Here is a 24376-nt window from a genome sequence, read left to right as displayed (position 1 = left end):
TGTTGCATTCTTCTCTTTAACTTTTGACAGTCTAGAACTCGAAATGTTTTTTCCCGGTGCGGCCGATTAATACAGACCAAAACTCGAACATTTTTCAGCAGCAATAATCAGCCAAATTTGCGAGTCCGTTCAGTTCTGTGGCATTGTTTACATTCAGTGCCTCCAAAATGGCCGACTTCCGGATTGATGAATTCATTGTAGTGAAAACCCTCTATTATACGTTTGGGCTTTTAAACTAACAACAGATTTCTGTAAATGTATGTTTCTGTAACTAGGGCTGCACGAATAGCGTTTTTTCTGATAAAAATTGGGATTGCGATTTAAAATAATCTAGGTTTTTGCTGTGCTGTGGGGCTGCACCTTTTTTTAGATTATATACCAATATGGCCATAAAATAATATTATCATCATCACACCAAGCAATATAGTGATTTCGGTTTCATTTCAATTAATCATGCAGCCATATCTGTCATCATCTGCAACAACAAAAAATGTAAAAGCATATATTAAAAGAAAATGATGAATTGTAGCAAAATACTATCAATATGACCAAACAATGCATTTTAGTAAAAAAACTGTAATCAAACTTATTTCACCAATAATGATGGTCACTCACTACCTGTACACTTTTTTTCCCAAACAGTAACAAAACCTCATTGAAACCGCAGAAATCCTCTGATCATTACGGCTAACTTAATGGAAGACTCTACGGCATCCATCGTCCAACAATTATCCGACTCTCAGCCACCTTTTTTCCCAATTAAACTCCAGACAGCACAAAACCTCGATCTCTTCAGCTAAGCCCAGCTACACGCAGCGGCACTTGACAGAGTAATCTTTCAACAAATCCCTCCCCAAACATTTTCACACTGGCTGTTTCCTAATTGATAAAGCTCCACGGGAGGTGCGCTATCATACGACACCACCTAGCACAAATCCACCAGTCACCGGCTGCCTTAAAGAGACCGCTGGAGTGTGTGTGTGTGTGTGTGTGTGTGTGTGTGTGTGTGTGTGTGTGTGTGTGTGTGTGTGTGTGTGTGTGTGTGTGTGTGTGTGTGTGTGGTGCTAACAGAGCCGGATGAGAGAGAAAGCAGAATGCTGCTAAGGCCCAGATGATGTTTTCAAGTGTCCCAACAACAACACACATGGGAGAGGAGGTCAGTGACCTTTCACCCCTGTATCTACTGCACCAGCAGTACGGGTGAGTGTATTGAATAGCCCATGATAGTTCAATCAGACATCAATAAGCACCTGTAATCCAACATCAGCTGCAATAACGCGATAATAATGCACAGACATTTCGGCAACCAAATATATTTATAGGAAAATAAATATATTTATACTCCAAATATAGGAAGAACTCAATGGATTCAGTGTTGTGTGGAATGAGATCGCGGGAGCTTGGTGAACTTGCTTACTGGTAACTAGTTGGACTCGCGGGCTTATGTTAATTTAGCCTATTCAGCCTCCCAGGTATATGTTCTTTATGCTATTGTGTCGCTGAATAACTGTTAATGTGTTACGCTAACACACCAAACACCCATTCAGCCTGTTGTTCTGTGTGCTATTGTGTAGTTGAATAACTTGCCTTTCCAGATTAAATGTCTGTTCTTGGTCTTGGATTTTGTGAATAAATGCGACTTATAGTCCAGTGCAACTTCTATATGTTTTTTTCCTCTTCATGACGCATTTTTTGACTGATGCGACTTATACTCCGTATTTTATAGTCCGGAAAATACGGTATGTCAAATTTGTTCGGCTAAAATATATAGGTGGTTCATTGAAGAAGATCTTTAATTTATTATTGGCTTAATTTATCACCTGCGAACACGACACGCTAAACCGGTGGTATTCAAATGGCTCCGGTTCTGGTCCTCAGCGTAGTCCCATCTGGACCGCGGGACATAACTGCACCATTTACCGTTTCTTAAAGTAAACAGAGTTTACGGTTCACAGCACAAGCGCTCAGTGTCGTTTACGGTAATGATCTTTAGGCGCAACATCTTCTATTATTTTTATTCATTTTATTTATTTATTTTCGTTTTCGGCTAAATGAAAACTTCAGTTTCAGTAAAAAATATTTTCGGTGCATCACACATTGTAACAACACCAACATTTATATTTTGGAGCCATAACACCAATAATCAGTTACTCGGGATTGACTAGCTAAAATTTTCAATAAACTGAATTACTTATTTACATTGAATTTGTAAATTGTACAATCCCAATAAAGATCAAACATTTAGCCCTAATCAGCAACATGTTCAGCTCTTAACAAACGGCACTTTACTAATTGTTTATCGACATCACCCATCTGTAAGTAATGGCTGAGGCATGTATGACTTATCAACTCACTTTAAGTGCACTCAATAAAAAAGGGAGGAGGTATGGGAGCAGCTAGGCGGTCATATCAAGCAAGCATTACACACTGAACACTGCAGTTTATTCAACCTCCCTTGAGAGGCATCCAACACAGTCTTCGTCTCACACTAGTGAGCTGCCTGTATACACTAACAAAAAGAGGACCAAAAGTGCCTCTGAGGTAAAAAGAAGAGTCTTGTCCATTCACTTCTGTGCACAGTTTGCCCAGCGATGAGTTACCAAGACACAACCCTACACTGCCAGAAACATGCTGTCTAGGTAGGCAGCTCACTAGGTTTGAGACAGTGCCAGAGAAGTCAATGACATTAGGATGCTGATCTACTTTACACAGAGCTGGATTACTGATGCTCCGGCCTTATAGCAACACTACAGATACTGAAATAGGTCTGTGCATTACGTTAGAAACTGCAGGGCATTTAAAGGGAAACCTGAACATTACTGCATACAGAGACTTCCTTTACTGGAGATCCAGTTGTAAGTTAACTTTTAACTGCGTTTACATTTTCAGAAAAGTCAGAAAGATGCTCGTACAACTCGACTAAATAAACCATTTATTAAATAAGTAAATATGAACTTCAATTGGATTTCTTAAATGGCACAAATACACATTTTTATAACAATTTTTTATAATATTTAAAGATTACTCAAGAAAAAAACAGATTAAAAATCGCATTTGAGATTACGATTTGTGATTTTTCACAATTATTGTGCACTCACATATTGATATTATTCACATATAGGCTAGTCAATTGTGTTGCCATGTAAATATACTACAGACGTACATCCGCAATAAATTAAATAATGCACCGGTTTGCTCCATTACTTTTCGCTCTCTGTTTTCTTAACACATTATTGTATGCCCGAAAAAAAGGTTTGCGTCGGTAAACATTACATGCTAAAGTCTACATGTGAATTTAAAGCTCTCTAGTTTCAACTCATTTAAATGTTTACAGTGGGGCGACAGTGGTTCAGTGGTTCATGTAGGTTGTCTACAATCCGGAAGGTTGGTGGTTCAAACCTGACCAAGTGTCGAGGTGTCCATGAGCAAGACACCTAACCCCAGCTGCTCCCGACGAGCTGGATGGCGCCTTGTATGGCTGACACCGCCGTCGGTGAATGTGAGGCAACATGTAAAGCGCTTTGGTGGCCATTGGGTCTGTGAAAGCGCTATATAAATGCAGTCCATTTACCATTTACCATGTTTAGGCCTAAGCTATGTAATGGAAAATGTTATAAGTTTAACTATTTGCTGATCAATGTTTGTGTGAACCAAAGTCTAAATTAAATTTGCTCATCATATAAAGCGATCGTGTATCTTCAGAAGACTTGGATTATTTTATGATCTTTATTTATAAACACTGTGAAACATTTAGATGTCTTATGGGTTTGGAACTACAATAATTTTTGGGGTGCACTGTCCCTTTAAAATAACAAAGTAAACAATTTAAGCCAGAAATACATATCTAATAAAATATCATACTTAGGTTGGTTTTGTAGCAAAAGACATTCAAATTAGTTAAAAGTAGAACCCAAGTGGACAACAATGAGACATATTTTTAACTGTTATAACTTAAAATATGATTATTTATGGTATTCACCAGAGCAAAATTGTTTGTTTACAAAGCCTTTTATGAAATCATAGAATTAATCATGCGAGTCCATGTGAATAAATTATTTCTTCCTAAGGTGTGTGTGTGTGTGTGTGTGTGTGTGTGTGTGTGTGTGTGTGTGTGTGTGTGTGTGTGTGTGTGTGTGTCATTAACAAGCAAGCGAAATTAACTAAATAGACAATTAAATCGTTAAACGCAATTATTTGCATGACAATTAATGGTGAAACAAGATGTCAGGCTCCTGACGGCTAGCCGGAGGGTTGGTAAATAACCGCAGGTTTGGTTTCTCAAGCGTTCGTTACCTGTTCAGTGACCATGATGGACTCCACGAGTTATTTCAGCATAAACTCCGAGTATTCGTCGAAATATGGCATCGTTTTTTTCTTCCCAGTAGCATTCCACGAAGTTTTATGTCAGGACACGTAAATACAATGTTAATCCCCATCGGTTTAGGACATAATCACCATCATAGATCAACCCGCTAACGGTCGAGTATTAAAGAAGACCGCGTAACAGGATCGGTTGCACAACCGGATCTGGCAGTAATAATATGAGTAACTTATATCTGTGATAAGAACACAAATGCATTAAAGCATTAAATATATTTAAATCACGAACCATGAATGGAGGAGACACATTAATATACAGATAAAATTGCCGAAGGGTTATTCGCCTGCCAATGGCCATGACACACTCCACCGAATAAATAATTCGCGTAAAACACCTGACATCGACACTTTTCAGATTAGTAACCTTCTCTAATCTGCTAATCGATCAGTGCCCTGCGGATATGTTGATCGAGAAGCATTTCACAGGTCTGATATGATTTTGAGATTAAGCACTGCTGGGTGTGTTTATCAGTTCATCTCAACGGTGACTGGCCGCATATCAACAAAATATGAAAATAAGATTTGATAGGAACGTTACATGACCAAAATTAACTACGTTACTGTTACGAAGGTCATTAACTTCTTACCTGCCACTGGTGATTTTCCGCAGTTAACCCCAGAGTTTGGTGTAGATCAGTCTAGACTTCTTGCTCAAACTGAATAAACTTTGCCCGCTTTTCCTTCTTCTTCTTCTCCTCGCTGGCTAACACACACACACACACTTGCTAACGGCCGCTGAAATATCTCCACTCGCGCCGTCACTAGCGATCGCCGACCCCGCGTTCTCTCGCCGGGATCTCTCGTTGAGGAGTTGAAGTGTTACCGGGGATCGCAGGTGTGGATAACAGCTCTTCCAGATTTCAGATAAAGTTTATCTCCATCTTCTCCCGTTCAGCGCCATCTTTCCCGCGGGGCACGCCGGGTAATCCTCAGGAATCCCGACGCGACGCGTTCGCTGATCGTCCTCACGGAGTGCTGGAATGCTGCTGGGATCAGAGAAGCGGAGGAGGGATGTTACCCAGTTCTAGCTTTAGGAAATATACACTTATAAGTGTATGTCTATAGATATCTCGGGTCTATAGTTTTCAGAAGTTGGTAACGTTACTGGCAGTAGCAAATAAATGGTAACGTTAGACTAAATGTGTTTTTTTGTTTGTTTGTTTTTTACTTAGCCCAAGGGCGTAGATTTGGTTTGAACATTGGGGGGGTTTTCATGTGATCATGGTATAAATATTGGGGGGGTTGTGGGGGGGTTATAATGCATAGATTTAAATATTGGGGGGGTTATCTCCCCCCTAACCCCCCCACAAATTACGCCCCTGACTTAGCCTAATACTTGTACATTCATTATATCTGTAATGTTGGTACCATAGTAGGCTAACATATACACACTCCAGTGTATCAAACGTCCAGAAAATAGCCTGATGCCCTACCATAACAAACTAGCTGTCAAGTGGGCTGCCATACAAATCCATAGCATGTGTAGATAGTGTCAATGTCAGTTTATGTTAAACTGAAGCTATATCTCTACTAACATTATAAAATTCAATTCAACTTACATTTATTTGTATAGCGCTTTTCACAATACCATTTCAAAGCAGCTTTTAGAGTGATCTGTTTTAGAGTTGACTGTGTTATGTATTTCAGAAATGTAGCTATAGCAATCACACAGTTAGCTAACAATGTATTAATTTAAGGCAGAAACAATGAGCTCATTGAAATTATGAGTACATGTTGTTAACTAAATGGATATATGAAAATGTAGCATTGGTGCATGTTGATTCAGAGTTTGCTTCATCATAAGTAACATTCATCTGAAGTCTTCATAAGAGGGTCTATATCCAAATCTACTAGGGTAATAATGGAAAAGCATCTGCATTTCATGGTGTAAAAAAAAAAATGTTATAAGAGACAATAAAATCACCTTTGTGTATCAAAATCACTCCTTTCTTGGTAAAATATTAGTTTGATTTTCAAAAGTCAATGGATTTGCAACAGATTAATGTAACATTTTTGACAAGCCAAATATGCCGGAAACTTCATCCCATAAAATAAGTAATAAACTACTCAAAAAGCATTTTGAATTGAATAATTACCCAAAAATCAAACATAGTTAACCCCTTATGCACGTTATCACGTCCGTCAAAAAAAATGAGGTTGCATCGCTGTCGGAATATTAGAATTAAAACATTGACATAACACACTCATGGGTATCAATCACTTCACCGAACTAAATAATTATAGCTTACGATCCCTCAGTTTTTTAAATCTTCCATATCATTTGAATATCAAAAAAATCGATGTCTGTCAAAACATAACGTGCACAATGCAATATAGTAAGCAGATGTGCAGCAACACGCATTTCCTGGAAAACCCACACTAGCAAATGTTTTGATGCGTCATTGCTTTGAATGCTTTCCAAGAAGAGAAATGGTGGCCTGAGCCGCTTCAACATGCTGTCTGTCAGAGACAATAGCGTGCATAATACAATAATGAATGGGAGAATACATTTGTTCTTCATTCTGCTGAAATTGAATCGGAATGATCAGGGAACTGAGTGAAATACGTCACACTGCATGCTAAAGAGAATAAACACCAATCCGACTGAAAAACCTCCCTGGTTACATACTGAACATGTGGTGGTTTTGATGGGCATTTTTTATGCACAAACTACTCATTCTGAGTCCATGTAGTCGTCCAATTTGACTCATATGCTGATGCAATATGTATTATAAACTTGACAGGTGATTTTAATAAAATGTAGTTTGATCACTAGTTGTTTAAAAAATGATCAAAGTCAATATTGTTAATTTGCTTATCCATATCCTTATCCAAAAGGGAAGAAGTTAACACATGGCATTCAAACACAATATGTCAGGGAGATAAACTCAGCAGCAGATGGCAGTCAAGGGTGCTGTACGCCTCGTGGCCAAGGGGGCTTCAGCATGCAGTGTGTGTGTGTGTGTGGTTAAAGGACTTTGTGCACAGCACTACTTCCTGAACTTCAGGCAGCTCCTTTGTTTCCTGTCTTCCATTATTGGACAAACTGATTAATCCAGGTGTGTCTGACCAATAACAATAATCAGACACACCTGGATTAATCAGTTTGTCCAATAATGGCAGACAGGAAACAAAGGAGCTGCCTGAAGTTCAGGAAGTAGTGCAGCTGTGCATAAAGCCAATTGTGGCGTCAATGAGAGTGAGTGTACAGAGACCTGGCCAACAGTCATTGAGAAACACTGACTCCTGTGTGCAGATTACAGTTAATAAACAGAAAATTAAGTGTTATAATTTCTCTCCCTCCTTTTTTCCCCTCTTCCCCCAGTTCAGTCACATCAGGAATCTGAGCATGTCGTTACAATCTTCTTTCTCTCACCTGAGAGGAGTGGTGAACAGAGCAAATAAATAAAAGAAGAAAGGTTTCCCCACACTGTTTAGGTCTAACACAGCGTTAAAGGAAAAATCGATTCACTGAGGAAACACATCCGTCCATGAGGTGGCGTCGTCTTGGTTGGTTGTATCCCCCAGATGTGAGGCCCTTCATCTGACAGGTATCAGGTGAATACTAATGCTGACCCGCTCTGTCACTAAGACTGACCTCAGAACAGCCGGCACAAAGCATGTGCTTTTAAAGGGGTCATAGTCTGCTTGCCTCAGACCTCCTGCTGGCTTTTATTGAAGAGCTGGGGAGGCAAACATTTGCATTTCAAGCAAAGAGGAGAGACTTCAATGACTTCAAACCACCAACCCTGCATGATTCATTTTCAGAACACCTGCGGACTTGTGTGGTCACGAAGCTGCCTACACAAATGCAAGCAAATCCCTACAAATCCACATGAACAGGGAACATGCCTCTGTGTAGACAAAGAAAGGTGGCTGAAAAATGAATCTAATTTCATTGATGTTTCCAGGAGGATTTTATATGTAAATCAGACGGAATCTGAAAAGGAAAATTATTGTAGAAAGAAGATTGCAAGGCTTACCAGTAGGAAATAAATTTCCCTGGTGATTAAGGCTCTTGGCTATCATATAAACATCTCAGGTTTGATCCCATGAAGTGCAGAGTTACTGAGAGCTTTATCACCACTGAGCACTTGAACACTTAAAAGGACACTCCACTTTTTTTAGAAATAGGCACATTTTCCAACTCCCCAGTTAAACAGTTTTACCTTTTTCGAATCCATTCAGCCGATCTCCGGGTCTGGCGGTAGCACTTTTAGCATAGCTTAGCATAATCATTGAATCTGATTAGCCGTTAGCATCTCTCTCAAAAAAATGACCAAAGAGTTTCGATATTTTTCCTATTTAAAACTTGACTCTTCTGTAGTTACATAGTGTACTAAGTTGTACAGAAAATTAAAAGTTGTGATTTTCTAGGCCAATATGACTAGGAACTATACTCTCATTCCTGCGTAATAATCAAGAAACTGCTGCCGTACCAGCAGCGCAATGATATTACGCAGCGCCTGAAAATAGTCCCCAGCTCCGTAACTTCCAACGTGACCGGCACTAAGTTTGTAATATCATTGCGCTGCTGGTACGGCAGCAGTTCCTTGATTATTACAAGGAAGGGGTGGTAAAATGCCCCTTTCACAAGATGTAAAATAAATCTCTGATGTCCCCAGAGTGTTATTAAACCTTTATTTTTACAGGCAAGTCATTAAGAACAAGTTCTTATTTACAATGGCGGCCTGTGTGTGTGAAGTTTTAGCACAAAATACCTCACAGATATTTTTATATAGCATGTTAATGTTGTCACTTTTTGAGGGTTTGCAAAAGCGCACCGTTTTGTGCCTGGCCCTTTAAATGCAAATGAGCTGCTGCAGAGGGCGGGGTTTCAAGAGCTGTGTGTGTGTGTTAGCAGCTGCGATTACCTCACGCCACACCTGCCTTTAATGTTAAAATGGAGTCAGACAAAGATGGAGAGACTCAAGAAGAAGTGACAACATGTAGAAGCAACAGGACGTCTCTGAATGGTTAGTTGATGAATTTATGTTGCTGATGTGTAGTTAACTATCTACAATTAGCATATTCTGTCATGATAATCTATAAATCGCTCGTATAGGAACTGTTGTGAGATGCACACAGAGTGACTTTCTATTGCATGTGACAAGATGGATGCTAAAGTTTGAGCTGACTCACAAATGTACTCGACTACAACAACTCTTCCTCTTCTCAACATGGACTGCGTGTTCCCGGGGGCGGGGCTTATGTACATTTTAGGGTTGGTGATGTCACTAACCCGGGAGGAATGTCGTGTAGTCCCTACCAGCCGTTTGTTGTAGTCCTTTTCTTTAAAAGCAAATATCTTCCTTTGCTTTGAACTTTGAGCATTGTAACTTTGCAGATGTTGTTTATGCTCAAACAGAAACATTACACACTAACTAAAGTTAGAAAAGTGAAATCATACTCAACCACCGCTTTAAACATGCTGTACTTCTGCCCCTCACAGCTAAATATGATGCTAAATATGAGACTCAACCACCCCTTTAAACGTGAACACTTTCTCAATCACCCAGTGTCAGCATAAACAAACAGTTTAACCAGCATCAGTCAAAAAATGATACTTTTAGGCTCAAAGCGCACACTCAGATAAATAGTGGTTGATCTAACTCTGTGTGTTTATAGTGTAACCAGTTGTGTTTTGCAAAACACGAAACAATGGTGGCGAGACTATAAATTATGTCAGCAGTTATTCTGATAGTATACAGAAATCACACTGCAGATTGTAATTATACGTTTAGACTGTTTGACTTTCTGTGAAACAATGAGGTTTCACTGGGCGAGTGATTCAAACATGCGGCGCAGTCTCTTCCTCTTTGGGGCGCCTTTGGCTCTTTGTTTTCCACAGTTGGATTGGGTTCTGGGCTGTTGGAAAACCCATTTGTGGCACAGCGGGAAAATCTGCCACTCCTACAAATGCATGGAAAAGCAGTCAAGCTCTCAGCCACTAATGTGAATCAGGAAGGATGATGCAGTCAGTCTGTTTGTCTTGACTGTCATATAAAATCCTTGCAAAAAATATCATCTGTTACTAGTGAGCTCTCTGACACAGAGCAGATATTTTACTACCTACTTAGCTTGAATGTATATCTCTTCTGCTAGTATACTAGGAGTGCTAAAGACTGGGATTTCTGGGGTTTAAATAATGATTTCAACTGTGAATAGCATCAAGAAAAGAGATCTTTCTGAAACACTGATTCCCAACTAGAGCAAAAAGTTTAAAGCACAGTACCGAAATTGTTTAGTGTATAGTAAACACATTTGTATATATATTAATAATACTATTAAAGGGTTAGTTCACCCAAAAAGGAAAATTCTATAATTATTACTCCCTCATGTCATTCCAAACCCATAAGACTTTCATTCATCTTCAGAATACAAGTGAAGATCCTTTTGACGAAATCTGAGAGCTTTCTGTACCTCCATTGACAGCTACGCAACTGACACTTTGTCGCTTCAAAAAGTTCATAAAGAGATCATAAAACTAATCCATATGAATTGAGCGGTTTATTCCAAATTTTCTGAAGAGACTCGATCACTTTATATGATGAACAGATTGAATTTAGGTTTTTATTCACATATAAACATTGATCAGTGAACATAAACAGAAGCTCAACCAAATTGCTTGATGCGTGAGAACAAACCTCTTGAGAAGCTCAAACGTGCTGCGTAACACAAGAATAAACCTCATTGGTTCTTGAGAAGCTCAAACATGCTGCGTAACACAAGAATAAACCTCATTGGCTCTTGCTGAAGCTCAAACATGCTGCGTAACACGGGAATAAACCTCATTGGTTCTTGAGAAGCTCAAACGTGCTGCGTAACACGGGAATGAACCTCATTGGTTCTTGAGAAGCTCAAACGTGCTGCGTAACACGAGAATGAACCTCATTGGTTCTTGAGAAGCTCAAACGTGCTGCGTAACACGAGAATGAACCTCATTGGTTCTTGAGAAGCTCGAACATGCTGCGTAACACGAGAATGAACCTCATTGGTTCTTGAGAAGCTCAAACGTGCTGCGTAACACGAGAATGAACCTCATTGGTTCTTACAGAAGCTCAAACGTGCTGCGTAACACAAGAATAAACCTCATTGGTTCTTGAGAAGCTCAAACATGCTGCGTAACACGGGAATGAACCTCATTGGTTCTTGAGAAGCTCAAACTTGCTGCTTAACACGAGAATTAACCTCATTGGTTCTTGAGAAGCTCAAACATGCTGCTTAACACGAGAATTAACCTCATTGGTTCTTGAGAAGCTCAAACTTGCTGCTTAACACGAGAATTAACCTCATTGGTTCTTGAGAAGCTCAAACTTGCTGCTTAACACGAGAATTAACCTCATTGGTTCTTGAGAAGCTCAAACATGCTGCGTAACACAAGAATAAACCTCATTGGCTCTTGCTGAAGCTCAAACGTGCTGCGTAACACAAGAATGAACCTCATTGGTTCTTGAGAAGCTCAAACATGCTGCGTAACACAAGAATAAACCTCATTGGCTCTTGCTGAAGCTCAAACATGCTGCGTAACACAAGAATAAACCTCATTGGCTCTTGCTGAAGCTCAAACGTGCTGCGTAACACAAGAATGAACCTCATTGGTTCTTGAGAAGCTCAAACGTGCTGCTTAACACGAGAATGAACCTCATTGGTTCTTGAGAAGGTCAAACGTGATGCGTAACACGAGAATGAACCTCATTGGTTCTTGACAAGCTCAAACGTGATGCGTAACACGGGAATGAACCTCATTGGTTCTTGAGAAGCTCAAACGTGCTGCTTAACACGAGAAAGAACCTCATTGGCTCTTGCTGAAGCTCAAACGTGATGCGTAACACAAGAATAAACCTCATTGGTTCTTGACAAGCTCAAACGTGATGCGTAACACGGGAATGAACCTCATTGGCTCTTGCTGAAGCTCAAACGTGCTGCGTAACACAAGAATAAACCTCATTGGTTCTTGACAAGCTCAAACGTGATGCGTAACACGGGAATGAACCTCATTGGTTCTTGAGAAGCTCAAACATGCTGCGTAACACAAGAATAAACCTCATTGGTTCTTGAGAAGCTCAAACGTGCTGCGTAACACAATAATGAACCTCATTGGTTCTTGAGAAGCTCAAACATGCTGCGTAACACGAGAATGAACCTCATTGGCTCTTGCTGAAGCTCAAACGTGCTGCGTAACACAAGAATAAACCTCATTGGTTCTTGAGAAGCTCAAACATGCTGCGTAACACAATAATGAACCTCATTGGTTCTTGAGAAGCTCAAACATGCTGCGTAACACGAGAATGAACCTCATTGGCTCTTGCTGAAGCTCAAACGTGCTGCGTAACACAAGAATAAACCTCATTGGTTCTTGAGAAGCTCAAACATGCTGCGTAACACAATAATGAACCTCATTGGTTCTTGAGAAGCTCAAACATGCTGCGTAACACGAGAATGAACCTCATTGGTTCTTGAGAAGCTCAAACGTGCTGCGTAACACAAGAATGAACCTCATTGGTTCTTGAGAAGCTCAAACATGCTGCGTAACACAATAATGAACCTCATTGGTTCTTGAGAAGCTCAAACATGCTGCGTAACACGAGAATGAACCTCATTGGTTCTTGAGAAGCTCAAACATGCTGCGTAACACGAGAATGAACCTCATTGGTTCTTGTAAAAGCTGTGATTCGTAACACGAGAATGTTGGGTTTTTATAGAATGTTCCCTCGATAAAAACCCAATAGGATCATAAACAAAAGTTTATGATACTTACACGTTTTGTCCATCAAGAAAATTATCACAGATGAACACAACTTTTATAAATTTTTAAGCCTAAATGCAGTCGCCAGAAGTAAAAAGCTAGGGTTTAAACTAACTACACCCCAGTCACACGACTACAATGTCACCACCATTAATCTTCCGGCAACTCTTTCAGTTTTTATCTAAAGTTAGAATAGTTTATAAGAGCACAATTATATTATTGTGCATGATTATATGGTTTGTTGCATGTTAATTTTTCCTTTTATTTAGCAATGGCTTTCGCTGCTGCTCAAGACTGCTTTTGGGTTGGGATTATTAATAACCCTAGTGGGAAAAAACTATACCATTTTGAACATTTGAACAAAATACATTTGTATACAACAAATTTATTGACATATCACTTAAGACTTGCTGATATAAATATTATAATGAAACTTTATTTTGAGTACTTCTTTATTGCACAATGCACATTTCTTCTTATTAAGCCTAAATTTTGTTTTAATATCACTATTTTAATATCACTGTATAATATCAGTTGTCAAATGCAAGTATACGTGCAATAGTTCCATTTTAGCACAATCAAAAAATATACTTAAGTATTAGTTGGACCTCCGCACTATTTCTAAATAACCAATTTAGCAGACTTTAAGTATGCATTTAGTATACCAAAGGTACAATTGCATGGTATTTATATTAAGTATTCCTACATACATTTATAGTATTATTTATAGTATACTTAGCATAAAATAAATGTATTTCAAATACATTTTGGTATTTTTTTCCCCCACACTGTTTAGAAGTCGTATGGCAGTAAACATTGATTTATACATGTGTGTTTGGTATTCTCTTCAAAAATGAACAATTTGTCATTATTATTTGACAGTACCAAGAGAAGCCACAAGGGGAGGATGTGTGCCAGTGATTTAGGACAGAACCACACTCATATTCATCCACTCATTATTTATGATTCTCAGAGTTGATTTTCTATAAGAATAAACTGATGTGGAAATTGTGTTTGTAGTTTAAATGTACCATATGCTTGAACACTGATTAAGTGTGATAAACAACAGTATTATAGAACAAGAAGATGAACCTGGTCCTACAAAATGACCCGATCCAATCTAATGACTCCCACCATACACTGTACAGTACAGTAGCTGCCCACACTATTATGGATTTCCTACTGTTGACACGGTTATGTGGGCTGCGCGCATCAGTGTACGCACAGCTTGCTAAAGGTTACTGTCGGTATTGTCATGCTTTAGCCTTGAAAACTGGCAGTTTCTAAATGGCTGCGGTGCATGTCATAAATTCCAGCTTTGTGCAGCTCATAACTTACTGTCTTTGGTGAAATAGGGCAGAGATGTGATGATTGTATCCCTGTCTATCAGTGAGCTTCAACTAATAACCACTGTTTTTTATTTGCAGAGGCAGTTTGCCCATATTTAGTATATTAAAGGAACAGTTCACCCAAAAATGTATAATAATAATTTACTTGCACTCATGTCATCCCAAACCTGTGGAAGCTTATTTTCACCATAAACAAAAAGTAAAATAAAAAAGGTATTGCAACTTTTTATTTTACAATTCAGACTTTTTTCCCCCTCACAATTGTGATTTATATCTTACAATTCAGCCATTTTTCTCCATAATTGAGTTTATATAATTCTTCTGACTTTCCCAAATTTTTTCTCTCTCAAATTTCTAAGTTTACATCTCGCAATTCTGTTTTTTGTTTCCACCACAGAATAAAAAAGGTAATTGGGACTTTGTCAGTTGGTCGCACCGGGACATGATTTGGTTGCACCTTTTTTTTCTTTTTTTTTTACAACAAGGAATTAATAAATGCATGATGAATAGTTGTCTTAATCTGCCTACCCTAGTTATGCATTGATGTAAAAAGACTGAGACCTCATGTTGGCAAAAAGTTTTAATTTAACTATGAAAAAAAATCAAACCTAACATTAAAGTTAATATATTTTTTATATTGTAATAATTTTACATTTAATCTCCGAATTAATGTAGAAATAACATAAAGACAGTATATTTTACATATTTTATCTAATTGATAGGAAACATACAGAAATTGAATAAAGTTATCAAACACTTCACAGTCTTCATAAACTAAATGTAGATTGTAGTAACAGTCGCGAGCAATGAGTATTTTCTTTTTGACTTTTGTTATTTGATTTACATTAAAGGATTAGTTCACTTTCAAATAAAAAATGTCCTGATAATTTACTCACCCCCATGTCAGTCCATATCTTTCTTTCTTTAGTCGAAAAGAAATTAAGGTGTTTGAGGAAAACATTCCAGAACTTTTCTCCATATAATGGACTTTAGTGGCAACCAACGTTTTGAAGGTCCAAATGTCAGTCTCAATGCAGTTTCAAAGGATCTACACGATCCCCAGGAATAAGGGTCTTATCTAGCGAAATGATCGGTTATTTAAAAAAAAACAAAAAAACAAATATTATATACTTTTTAACCACAAATGCCCGTCTTGTACCATCTCTGAGATGCGCCACGCATTACGTCATCACGTTGGTAAGGTCACGCGTGACATCATTAAACATCCAGGATATGCACACGTAAGGACCATTTAAAACCAGAGGCGGACAGAGTACACAGCTTCATTACTTGAGTAAAAGTACAGATACCCCTTGCTAAATTTTACTCAAGTACAAGTAAAAGTACTACAGTCAGATGTCTACTCAAGTAAAAGTACTACAGTCAGATGTCTACTCAAGTAAAAGTACTGAAGTACTTGTTTTTAAAAGTACTTGAGTATCAAGAGTACAAGAGTACATTTTCTAAATATTGCATTACTACTGCCACAGTGCTTACATTTATGTACAGAAACATCCTATTTGGAGTTATGAAAAATGTTAATGTTAATACCTTGGAGAATGTAAAAGGAATTGAAAAATCAAGTAATTTTCATATTTTTACCATGTTGCTTTATTTAACATTTCGCACTTGCCCACAAGGCAATAGCACAATGGCAACGCTCTGACAAACCTCGGCTAGAGTTTTAATGGATTTTTTGCACCCACATTTGAACTAACAATTAAGTTTCTCTGTTTTTTCATCAATCAAATAAACCTAAACCAGCAAAGAAGGCAATATAGAGCTGGTAAGTCCAGCCCCCTCCGTAAAACCCCGCTGGGCCTCAAAGTTAAAAAACCGTCAATGCAAGTGAATGGGAGAAAATTATTATTTTCTGGTCCCGTTTGAATTGTGCCATGAATGTGAACATATGTTGTCTGTGAATTTTTTATATAATCTTTCATGTTACAAGTTTGACAGTATATGGTATGATTCGTCGGCTAGCAGTTGTGGAAAAGACATAACGAGAAAGACTACATGTCGCCTATGTGACGTCACCCCATAAAGTTGACTTACCCATGGTTCTCTTACGTAGAGTTCTCTCCTACTGCGTCGAAGCGACGCTACGGGAAAGATATTTATTTTTCGAGATTGAAGCCTAAAATTATTCCTTAATTTTGTAAATATGTAAAACGCTTTTCTGTAGCATACAACCTTAGGCGGAGCGAATCACGCGCCCATTGGCTGCTCCGCCAGAAAAGCACAGCCTATGCGAGGCCAGTGACGCTGACCAATGAAGACGCTTCGCGCCCTCTGCATCACCTCCCGCCGAAAACGGGCGTGGCCTAGGCCTATAAATATGAGCATAGCTGTCTTCCACTCTGATTTTCTATTCTTCACGAAGCTACACGCATCGTAGGACCGGATTCGAGCCACCACAGCCGTCTGAAACAAGCACCTCAGCAGGACGCGCCTCTTACCTGAAGCCGCTGGTCATCGCCGCCTTCAGCCGCCGTTCCCTGCTGCGCTTCTCCGGCGTGGAATATCCTTTACATTATGTGTGTGTGTTTTGTGTGTGTGTTCGCCGTCGCGTCACACAGTTTTTCCACCACTAAAAGAGCCGAGCGTCTTTTTTAAGATGCCTCGCACCTCCTGTGGCTCGTGTAGAGCCCCGCTCAGCGACGGGGACCACGTGCTTGTGTTTCCTGCCTGGGTGATGATCACGCAGCTTCAGCTCTCGTCGATGGCGGCTGCCATCACTGTGATTTGATGCCTACGGTGACTCTGCGGACTCGCCTGGCGTTCATTTACTGAAGCTGCATCTTTCCGCCCGCTTCGCTGGACTCTCTGACCGATGGACAAGGGCCGCTGTGTGCCGCCGCGTCCGTCATGGACGAGGAAGGTGAAGCCGCGTCTGTGGAGGACGACTGCTGTTCTCTCCTCGCTTCGGGTAGCGAGGTATGGGCGAGCTCCGAGGATCTCCCCTCCCCCGCCGCTCGTGAGCGTCGACGGAGAAAGACCAGCATCGATGCGCTTACCGGCTGGATGGCTGTTTTTCTGCAGAGGAACGTACGTTACCGTCCTCACGACCCGCGCCTTTTTCTTCCTGAATTCACGAAGAAATTGCGGAGTCCCGGAAAGCCCCGTTTTCAGCCAGGATGCGCACTTCTGCTTCGAGGAAAGCTACAGTGTTAAAATCCCGCCGCGGCCGGATTTCACTAAAATGTCTCGCTCGCACAGTCCCAACATACGCGACCGTGCCAGTGTATTTTGCAGTCACCAAATCGGCATCAATGCCCATTTGCCTGCACACAAACGCCGTTTTCACGACGCCCCAGGTAAATCTGAAAATGTATTTTCTGGTGTCCCGGCCACGGCCGATGGTGTGATGTGTGTATCCGTAATGCCCACGACCCAGTGCCCATTCGTACACACAAGCACAGCCCTACACAATACAGGGCTTGCACACATAAAATCGATTTATGTCGATTGTGCATCACATGTAAGTTAGTGAACGTGCCCGCTTTTCAGTGCCCACAATCACTACACACTGCATGTCCCGTGGTTTCTGTAAAAACGAAACGAATGTACGGTCAGTCGGTTCTGATAGACAGTACTCTCTGTGCTACACGGTGTCCCGGCCACGGCCGATGATGTAATGTGTGTAACTGTATGCCCACGACCCAGTGCCCATTCGTACACACAAGCACAGCCCCACACAATACAGGGCTTGCACACATAAAATCGACTCATGTCGATGTGCATTATATGTAGTGAGCGTGCCCGCTTTCAAGTGCCCACAATCACTACAGGCTACATGTCACACGGTTTCTATGAAACGAAACCGATGCACGGTCAGTCAGTTCTAATAGACAGTACTCCCCAGTGCTATAAATGTACCCGCGTTCACGCACCCACATTTATTCTCAAACATGCCGAGCCGTACGGGGCTCGCACCGCGCGCTCTCTCTCTCTCTCTCTCGGCTGAGAGAGCTGAGCGCGCGCGCGGGCTGCCCGCTCGATTAAGCGCGCCCCCGCATACGCTGAAATGGCGCCCATGTTACAGCACACGACTGCTCTCGTGTCGCCGCCATTTCGCGACCAGAGCCCGGTTTTTCAACCCGTGCAAGCAGAGCCCCGTACAACACAGGGTCTGCACACATAAAGTCGATTGTGTTTTACATGTAGTGAGCGTGACCCACTGTCCAGTGCCCACAACCACTACACACTGCACGTTCCGCGGTTTCTGTAAAAACGAAACCAACGAACGGTCAGTCAGTTCACAAACACAGTATTCCCGGTGTTATAAATGTGCCCGCTACCACGCGCCCACATTTATTCACAAATATAACGAGCCCTACGGGGCTCGCCCCGCGCGCTCTCTCTCAACTCAGAGAGTCGAGCGCGCGCGGGATGCACACTGTGTTAAGCATGCCCCCCGCCTCAGACGCCACGGCGTCCATGTTACAGCACACGGTTGCTCTCGTGTCGCCGCCATTTCGCGACCAGGGCCCAGATTACATTCAACCCCTAGTCACGCGTGCAGATGCATGGGAAAGACTTCCTGGGGTCTCAGAATGGGTGCTAGAGACTATAAAAAGAGGCTATTCGCTACAGTTTTATCGACGCCCTCCCCGTCACACGGAGAGAGTCGAAACCACGGTAAAAACAGAAGTAGCACATCTACTTCGAGCCGAAATAGCGAAGCTATTGAGCAAAGGGGCCATAGAGCCTTTATCTCAAGCTCAGAGCGAAGGGGGTTTGTACAGCAGATATTTCCTGGTACCGAAGAAAGACGGGGTCTCAGACCCATTTTAGATCTAAGGCGTCTGAACAAAGCGCTAACAAAGCGAAAGTTCAGAATGCTCACGACCAGAAAAATCCTCGCGCAGATTCGCCGAGGAGACTGGTTTATGGCAATAGATTTGAAAGACGCGTATTTTTACATACAAATTGCGTCACGTCACAGGCGATTTTTGAGATTCGCCTTCGAGGGCCGGGCATATCAGTACACAGTCCTGCCATTCGGCCTGTCTCTAGCACCTCGTACATTTACAGTGTGCATGGACGCGGCGCTGGCACCCCTGAGACTCCGAGGCATTCGAATTCTGAATTATTTGGACGATTGGCTGATTCTAGCTCAATCGCCTTCAGAACTCATTCGCCACAAGACCCTAATACTCGATCACCTCGAGCACTTAGGTCTGAGAGTCAATTGGGAGAAAAGTTCACTGTTTCCCAGTCAAAGGATCTCCTTTTTGGGACTGGAACTGAACTCGCTGTCTATGATAGCACGGTTGTCATCACAGCGCAGGCGAAACACCCTGCAGATGGCGAAATCCTTCCGCAGCGGCCATATAGTGCCGCTCAGGAGATTTCAAAAAAATGCTGGGCCTCATGGGCTCAGCCTCGGCAGCTCTGCAGTTGGGCCTGCTGCGCATGCGCCCACTGCAGTTCTGGCTGAGAGCGCGCGTACCGCGCCGAGCATGGGTTCACGGTCGTTATCGCCTCAAGGTCAATCAGGAATGCATTTCAGCCCTGACACCATGGAGAGCGTCAGACTGGTACCGGTCAGGTGTAAGCCTGGGGACTTCCTCGAGCCTGAAGGTGGTGTCCACGGACGCGTCCACCTCAGGCTGGGGAGCACTGCTCGAAGGCAGACCGTTCTTTGGCCAGTGGCGGAACGAGTCGAACTACCGCACATAAACTGCCTAGAAATGATGGCAGTGGACTTAGCGCTGAGGCGTTTTCGTCCTCGGATAAAGGGACACCACGTCCTGGTCCGTTCGGACAACACGTCGGTAGTGGCCTATATAAACCGCCAGGGTGGCGTGAGATCCCGGAACCTCTTCAGGTTGACGGAACGCATACTGGTGTGGGCCCAGCACAACCTGTGCTCGCTGAGAGCAATACATGTGCCAGGTCTCCTGAACGTAGGACCAGACAGACTCTCACGGAACAACGTTCCGACGGGAGAGTGGTCTCTACACACACAGACAGTGCGTCTGCTGTGGGAAATGTTTGGCAGAGCGGAAATAGACCTGTTTGCAAACCAGGAAAACGCTCACTGCCCGGAATTCTTTTCAAAGAGCACGAACGCGCTGGCCAAAGTCTGGCCCCGCCGTCCGCTCTATGCTTTTCCCCCTGTCTCACTCCCGCCTCAAGTGCTGGAGCGGATCAGGAAAAGCGGATGCTCAGTGCTTCTTGTCGCTCCATACTGGACGAATCAACCCTGGTTCCCAGTTTTGATGCGGCTGAAGAGTACTGCCCCGTGGCCGATCCCAGTGAGAAGGGACCTCCTCTCGCAGGCCATGGGCTCGATTTTGCATCCTCGCCCGGATCTATGGTCCCTACATGTGTGGGCCATAAATGGGTACCCACTAACCTCCCTAGAGGAGTGTTAGACACGATCGAGCAGGCTAGGCCCTGGTCGGTGTTTTCTGGTTGGTGTTCAGACCGAGGTCTGTCACCACTTCAGTGCGGGGAAACGGAGATTCTCTCCTTCCTGCAGGAGCTATTGGATAAGGGAAGAACCCCATCCACGCTCAAAGTCTATGTGGCAGCCATATCAGCGTTCGTTTATCCAACGCTTGGCCATTCACTGGGCAGAAACGACCTGGTGGTCCGTTTCCTTAGAGGAGCCAGGAGGTTAAATCCTCCGAGGCCTCCTTCAGTCCCCGTTTGGGACCTTTCTACGGTGTTGAACGCTATGAAAGGGGCCCTTTTCGAGCCTATTCACTCAGTTGACATGAAGCACCTGTCTTTCAAGACCGTGTTTCTTTTGGCTCTCGCTTCAGTGAAGCGTGTAGGGGATTTGCAAGCGCTCTCAGTTAAGAGCTTCTTGTATGGAGTTCGGGCCCAACGACTCTGTAGTCGTGTTGAAACCGAAGCATGGGTACGTACCTAAGTCCCTCAACACTCCGTTCAGGGCTCAGGTCATCTCCCTGTCGGCTCTGCCGGCCTCTGAGGACGGAAATAGCTCCCTTTGCCCGGTTAGGGCATTAAGGGCTTATGTGTCCCGCTCCGCTGCTTTTCGACAGTCGGAGCAGCTCTTTGTTTCGTTCAGTGGGCGCTCTAAAGGGCGAGCTGCGACGAAACAGAGTCTATCTCGATGGGTAGTGGATGCCATTGCGCTAGCCTACGCATCTAGAGGTTTGGAATGCCCCCTGGGCATTAGAGCGCATTCTACGAGAGGCATGGCCTCTTCGTGGGCTTGGTATAGCGGAATCTCACTACAAGATATCTGTATGGCGGCAGGCTGGGCCTCCCCGTCTACATTTATAAGGTTCTATAACCTAGAGGTTCCTGCGTTGCAGGCTAAACTGCTCTCGGTCTAAAGACCAGGTATGGTGTTCCTGCCCCGCACTGCGGCCCAGGTCACTAAAATGTTTTAAGCATCACTCACTGACAATGTGTCCTATGAGCATGATATTACCCCTCATATATATCTAATATTTACATATATATGTTATTATGCCCTTAGGGGCACTATTATAAAGGGATGATGCTAATTCTAGCCGCTCTCCCTATATACTGTAGGCGCTTGTATGCCAGGGCGCGCGCGCGCGCCCTTGGGTGTCTGTGTCGGTCCAAGAACACGCACGGCGTCTTACAGGGGTTCCCGTAGCGTCGCTATATCGACGCAGTAGGAGAGAACTCTACGTAAGAGAACGTACTCGGTTACTAACGTAACCTCGGTTCTCTCTAGGAGAGGGAACGAGTACTGCGTCTCATGCCGTGCGTGCCCACGCTGTGTCCCTTCTGTGACGAAAATCGGAGTGGAGACAGCTATGCTTGGTATTTATAGACCTAGGCCATGCCTGTTTCGGCGGGAGATGACGCAGAAGGGCGCGAAGCGCCCTCATTGGTCAGCGTCTCTGGCCTCGCATAGGCTGTGCTTTTCTGGCAGAGCAGCCAATGGGCGCGCGATATTGCTCTGCCTAAGGTTGTATGCTACAGAAAAGCGTTTTACATATTTTACAAAATTAAGGATTAATTTTTTATGCTTCAATCTCGAAAAAGAAATATCTTTCCCGTAGCGTCGCTATATCGACGCAGTACTCATTCCCTCTCCTAGAGAGAACCGAGGTTACGTTAGTAACCGAGTACGTTTTTACGTGCATAGGAATGGGTAGAATTAGTGGTGTGGGGTGCGTGTGCGTTGCACACAATGAAGTGTGTGTCAAATGCATGTAAAAACTCATTTTCGTGTATAAATTGCACGATAAACACACTTGTGTGCTATAGAGACGCATTTGAATAGTTATTGACCTCTTAATTTTTAGACGGCTTAATTTCTAAATTTCCCGAATTCCTAATTTGCGCACTTCGTCATCAGTGGGCGGTGCGCGTGTGTACGTGACTGATAGGTGTTCTTTTGCGCATGCACGAACTTAACTGCTAATTCTTGACGTTCTATTGTAACCGTCTACTGTGGGAGAATAGCCGATTTGCCGTACGTCGATAATACGATGACAGATTAGATAAGTCCCTAATACAAGTGCAGGTAGGCAGACACCAATTGAGTGCGTGACCATTCACTCGCACAAATGCGACCATGTCAAATTTCAACTCGCACATTCTCAAAAAATGGTCGCAGTCATCAAGGGCGGATCTATTGCCTAAGCTTGGCCACCCCTTTGGCCACCCCTCTCACAACTGCTGTTTCTGTCTCTTTTTTTATTTGTCAAGAATTTAGTTTTTAACGCAGAACCATCTCTTTAAGACCACAAAAAAAAAAAACGTGAGACGCGCACTCCAACTGCACCTCACGGCGGTGATCCACTTGTCCGTGCGACACTTTTGTAGCGCTGCACTCCACTATATTCCTATGGGTGACGTCAAGCGACTTTGATGCGCTCGCAAAGAATTCCGGGAAGGCGGCGCTTCATTTGAAAAAATGCAGCGCGTCAAAAAGCTGGCCGATGCCCATCTTTATGCCCATTAATTCCGTTGAACGCGACGCGGCTATCCAATAGAAGCACGCACATGGAGACGGGGGGAAGTCTCTCGCGGGTCCTTTGTTCTAGATTGGCCGCTGGCTCAAAACCACGCCCATAGCAGTAAACTAGAGGAACGCCCATCAACGTACACATGTGGGGAGGCGTCGCGACACCACACGACATTCGTGTCGGACAAGTGGATCAGTACCGTCAGCGCCAGCGCAAGTCGAGTGCGGAAATGTGCATGTGCCGAACGAGCTTCAGCAGAACAACAAACTGTGATATATACGCATAGTAAATATTGAGTCAATGTTTCTCAACTGGTGGGTTGCAAGACCGTCGCTAGTGTGCAGTCAAAGAAACAACAAACGTAAATCTTTGTTTTTCTGATGCCACTTTTATTTTGAAAGATGTACAAAAGCTGGTGACACTTCTGTCAGAAGATAAATACTTATAGTCGAACTCATTTTTAAATTAAAATAATAAAAATGTCTGTGCCACCCCAGACTGGTTGCTGGCCCTTGCCTGGCCACCCCCATGAAAAAATCCTGGCTCCGCCACTGCGCAGTCTAGAGCCCTGTTTCTATAGTACAGGTAGAGTTTATATCTCCTGAGAAACAATTATGAGAAAAAAGTCACAATTACCTTTTATTATTATCTTATTCTGTGGATATGTTTAAAATAAGTTCCCATACAAACCTGTATGTGTCACAAACAGAGGAGAACAGACAAATGGAGTGGGAACGTAAGGAAATGCTTGAATCCAAACAGGTAATTTAGCTGAATATAAACTCGTTGCATCTTTTTCACAGATAATACGGCTGGAGAGGATTCAGAGGAGTGCTGCGGGAGCTGGGTGAACTGGATAACGGATGACTGGGAAACAGGCAGATAGTCAAGTCAGTCCTTCTCATGTGTGAGCAACGAGACCAGACAATGAGGTGAGTGTGAGAGCTTGTATATAAATGAGTCCTTAA

General features: G+C 42.6%; 2 protein-coding genes across 7 annotated transcripts in view; one reads left to right on the top strand and one right to left on the bottom strand.

Annotated features, from left to right (window-relative positions):
* tjap1 (tight junction associated protein 1 (peripheral)) overlaps positions 1–5400 on the bottom strand; it is a 121768-nt gene extending 116368 nt beyond the window's left edge. For both annotated transcript variants that reach the window (XM_079634635.1, XM_079634636.1), the window contains exon 1: positions 4968–5400. The gene's annotated coding sequence lies outside the window, so the exon portion shown is untranslated. The remainder of the gene's footprint in view (positions 1–4967) is intronic.
* Positions 1–24376, top strand: part of dlk2 (delta-like 2 homolog) — a 528840-nt gene that overhangs the window by 443472 nt on the left and 60992 nt on the right. For 3 of the 5 annotated variants that reach the window (XM_079634647.1, XM_079634646.1, XM_079634644.1), the window contains exons 1-2: positions 23647–23769; positions 24212–24340. In XM_079634647.1, coding sequence (XP_079490773.1) covers positions 24312–24340 — 29 coding nt within the window. In that variant the 5' untranslated portion in view covers positions 23647–23769; positions 24212–24311. Of the gene's footprint in view, positions 1–23646; positions 23770–24211; positions 24341–24376 lie in introns of those variants that run through there. The other 2 variants (XM_079634645.1, XM_079634650.1) reach the window with 2 other exon arrangements.

Source organism: Phoxinus phoxinus (assembly GCF_949152265.1).
Source record: "Phoxinus phoxinus genome assembly, chromosome: 14".
Lineage (NCBI taxonomy): Eukaryota > Metazoa > Chordata > Actinopteri > Cypriniformes > Leuciscidae > Phoxinus > Phoxinus phoxinus.
This window is presented reverse-complemented; position numbering and strand designations above follow the sequence as displayed.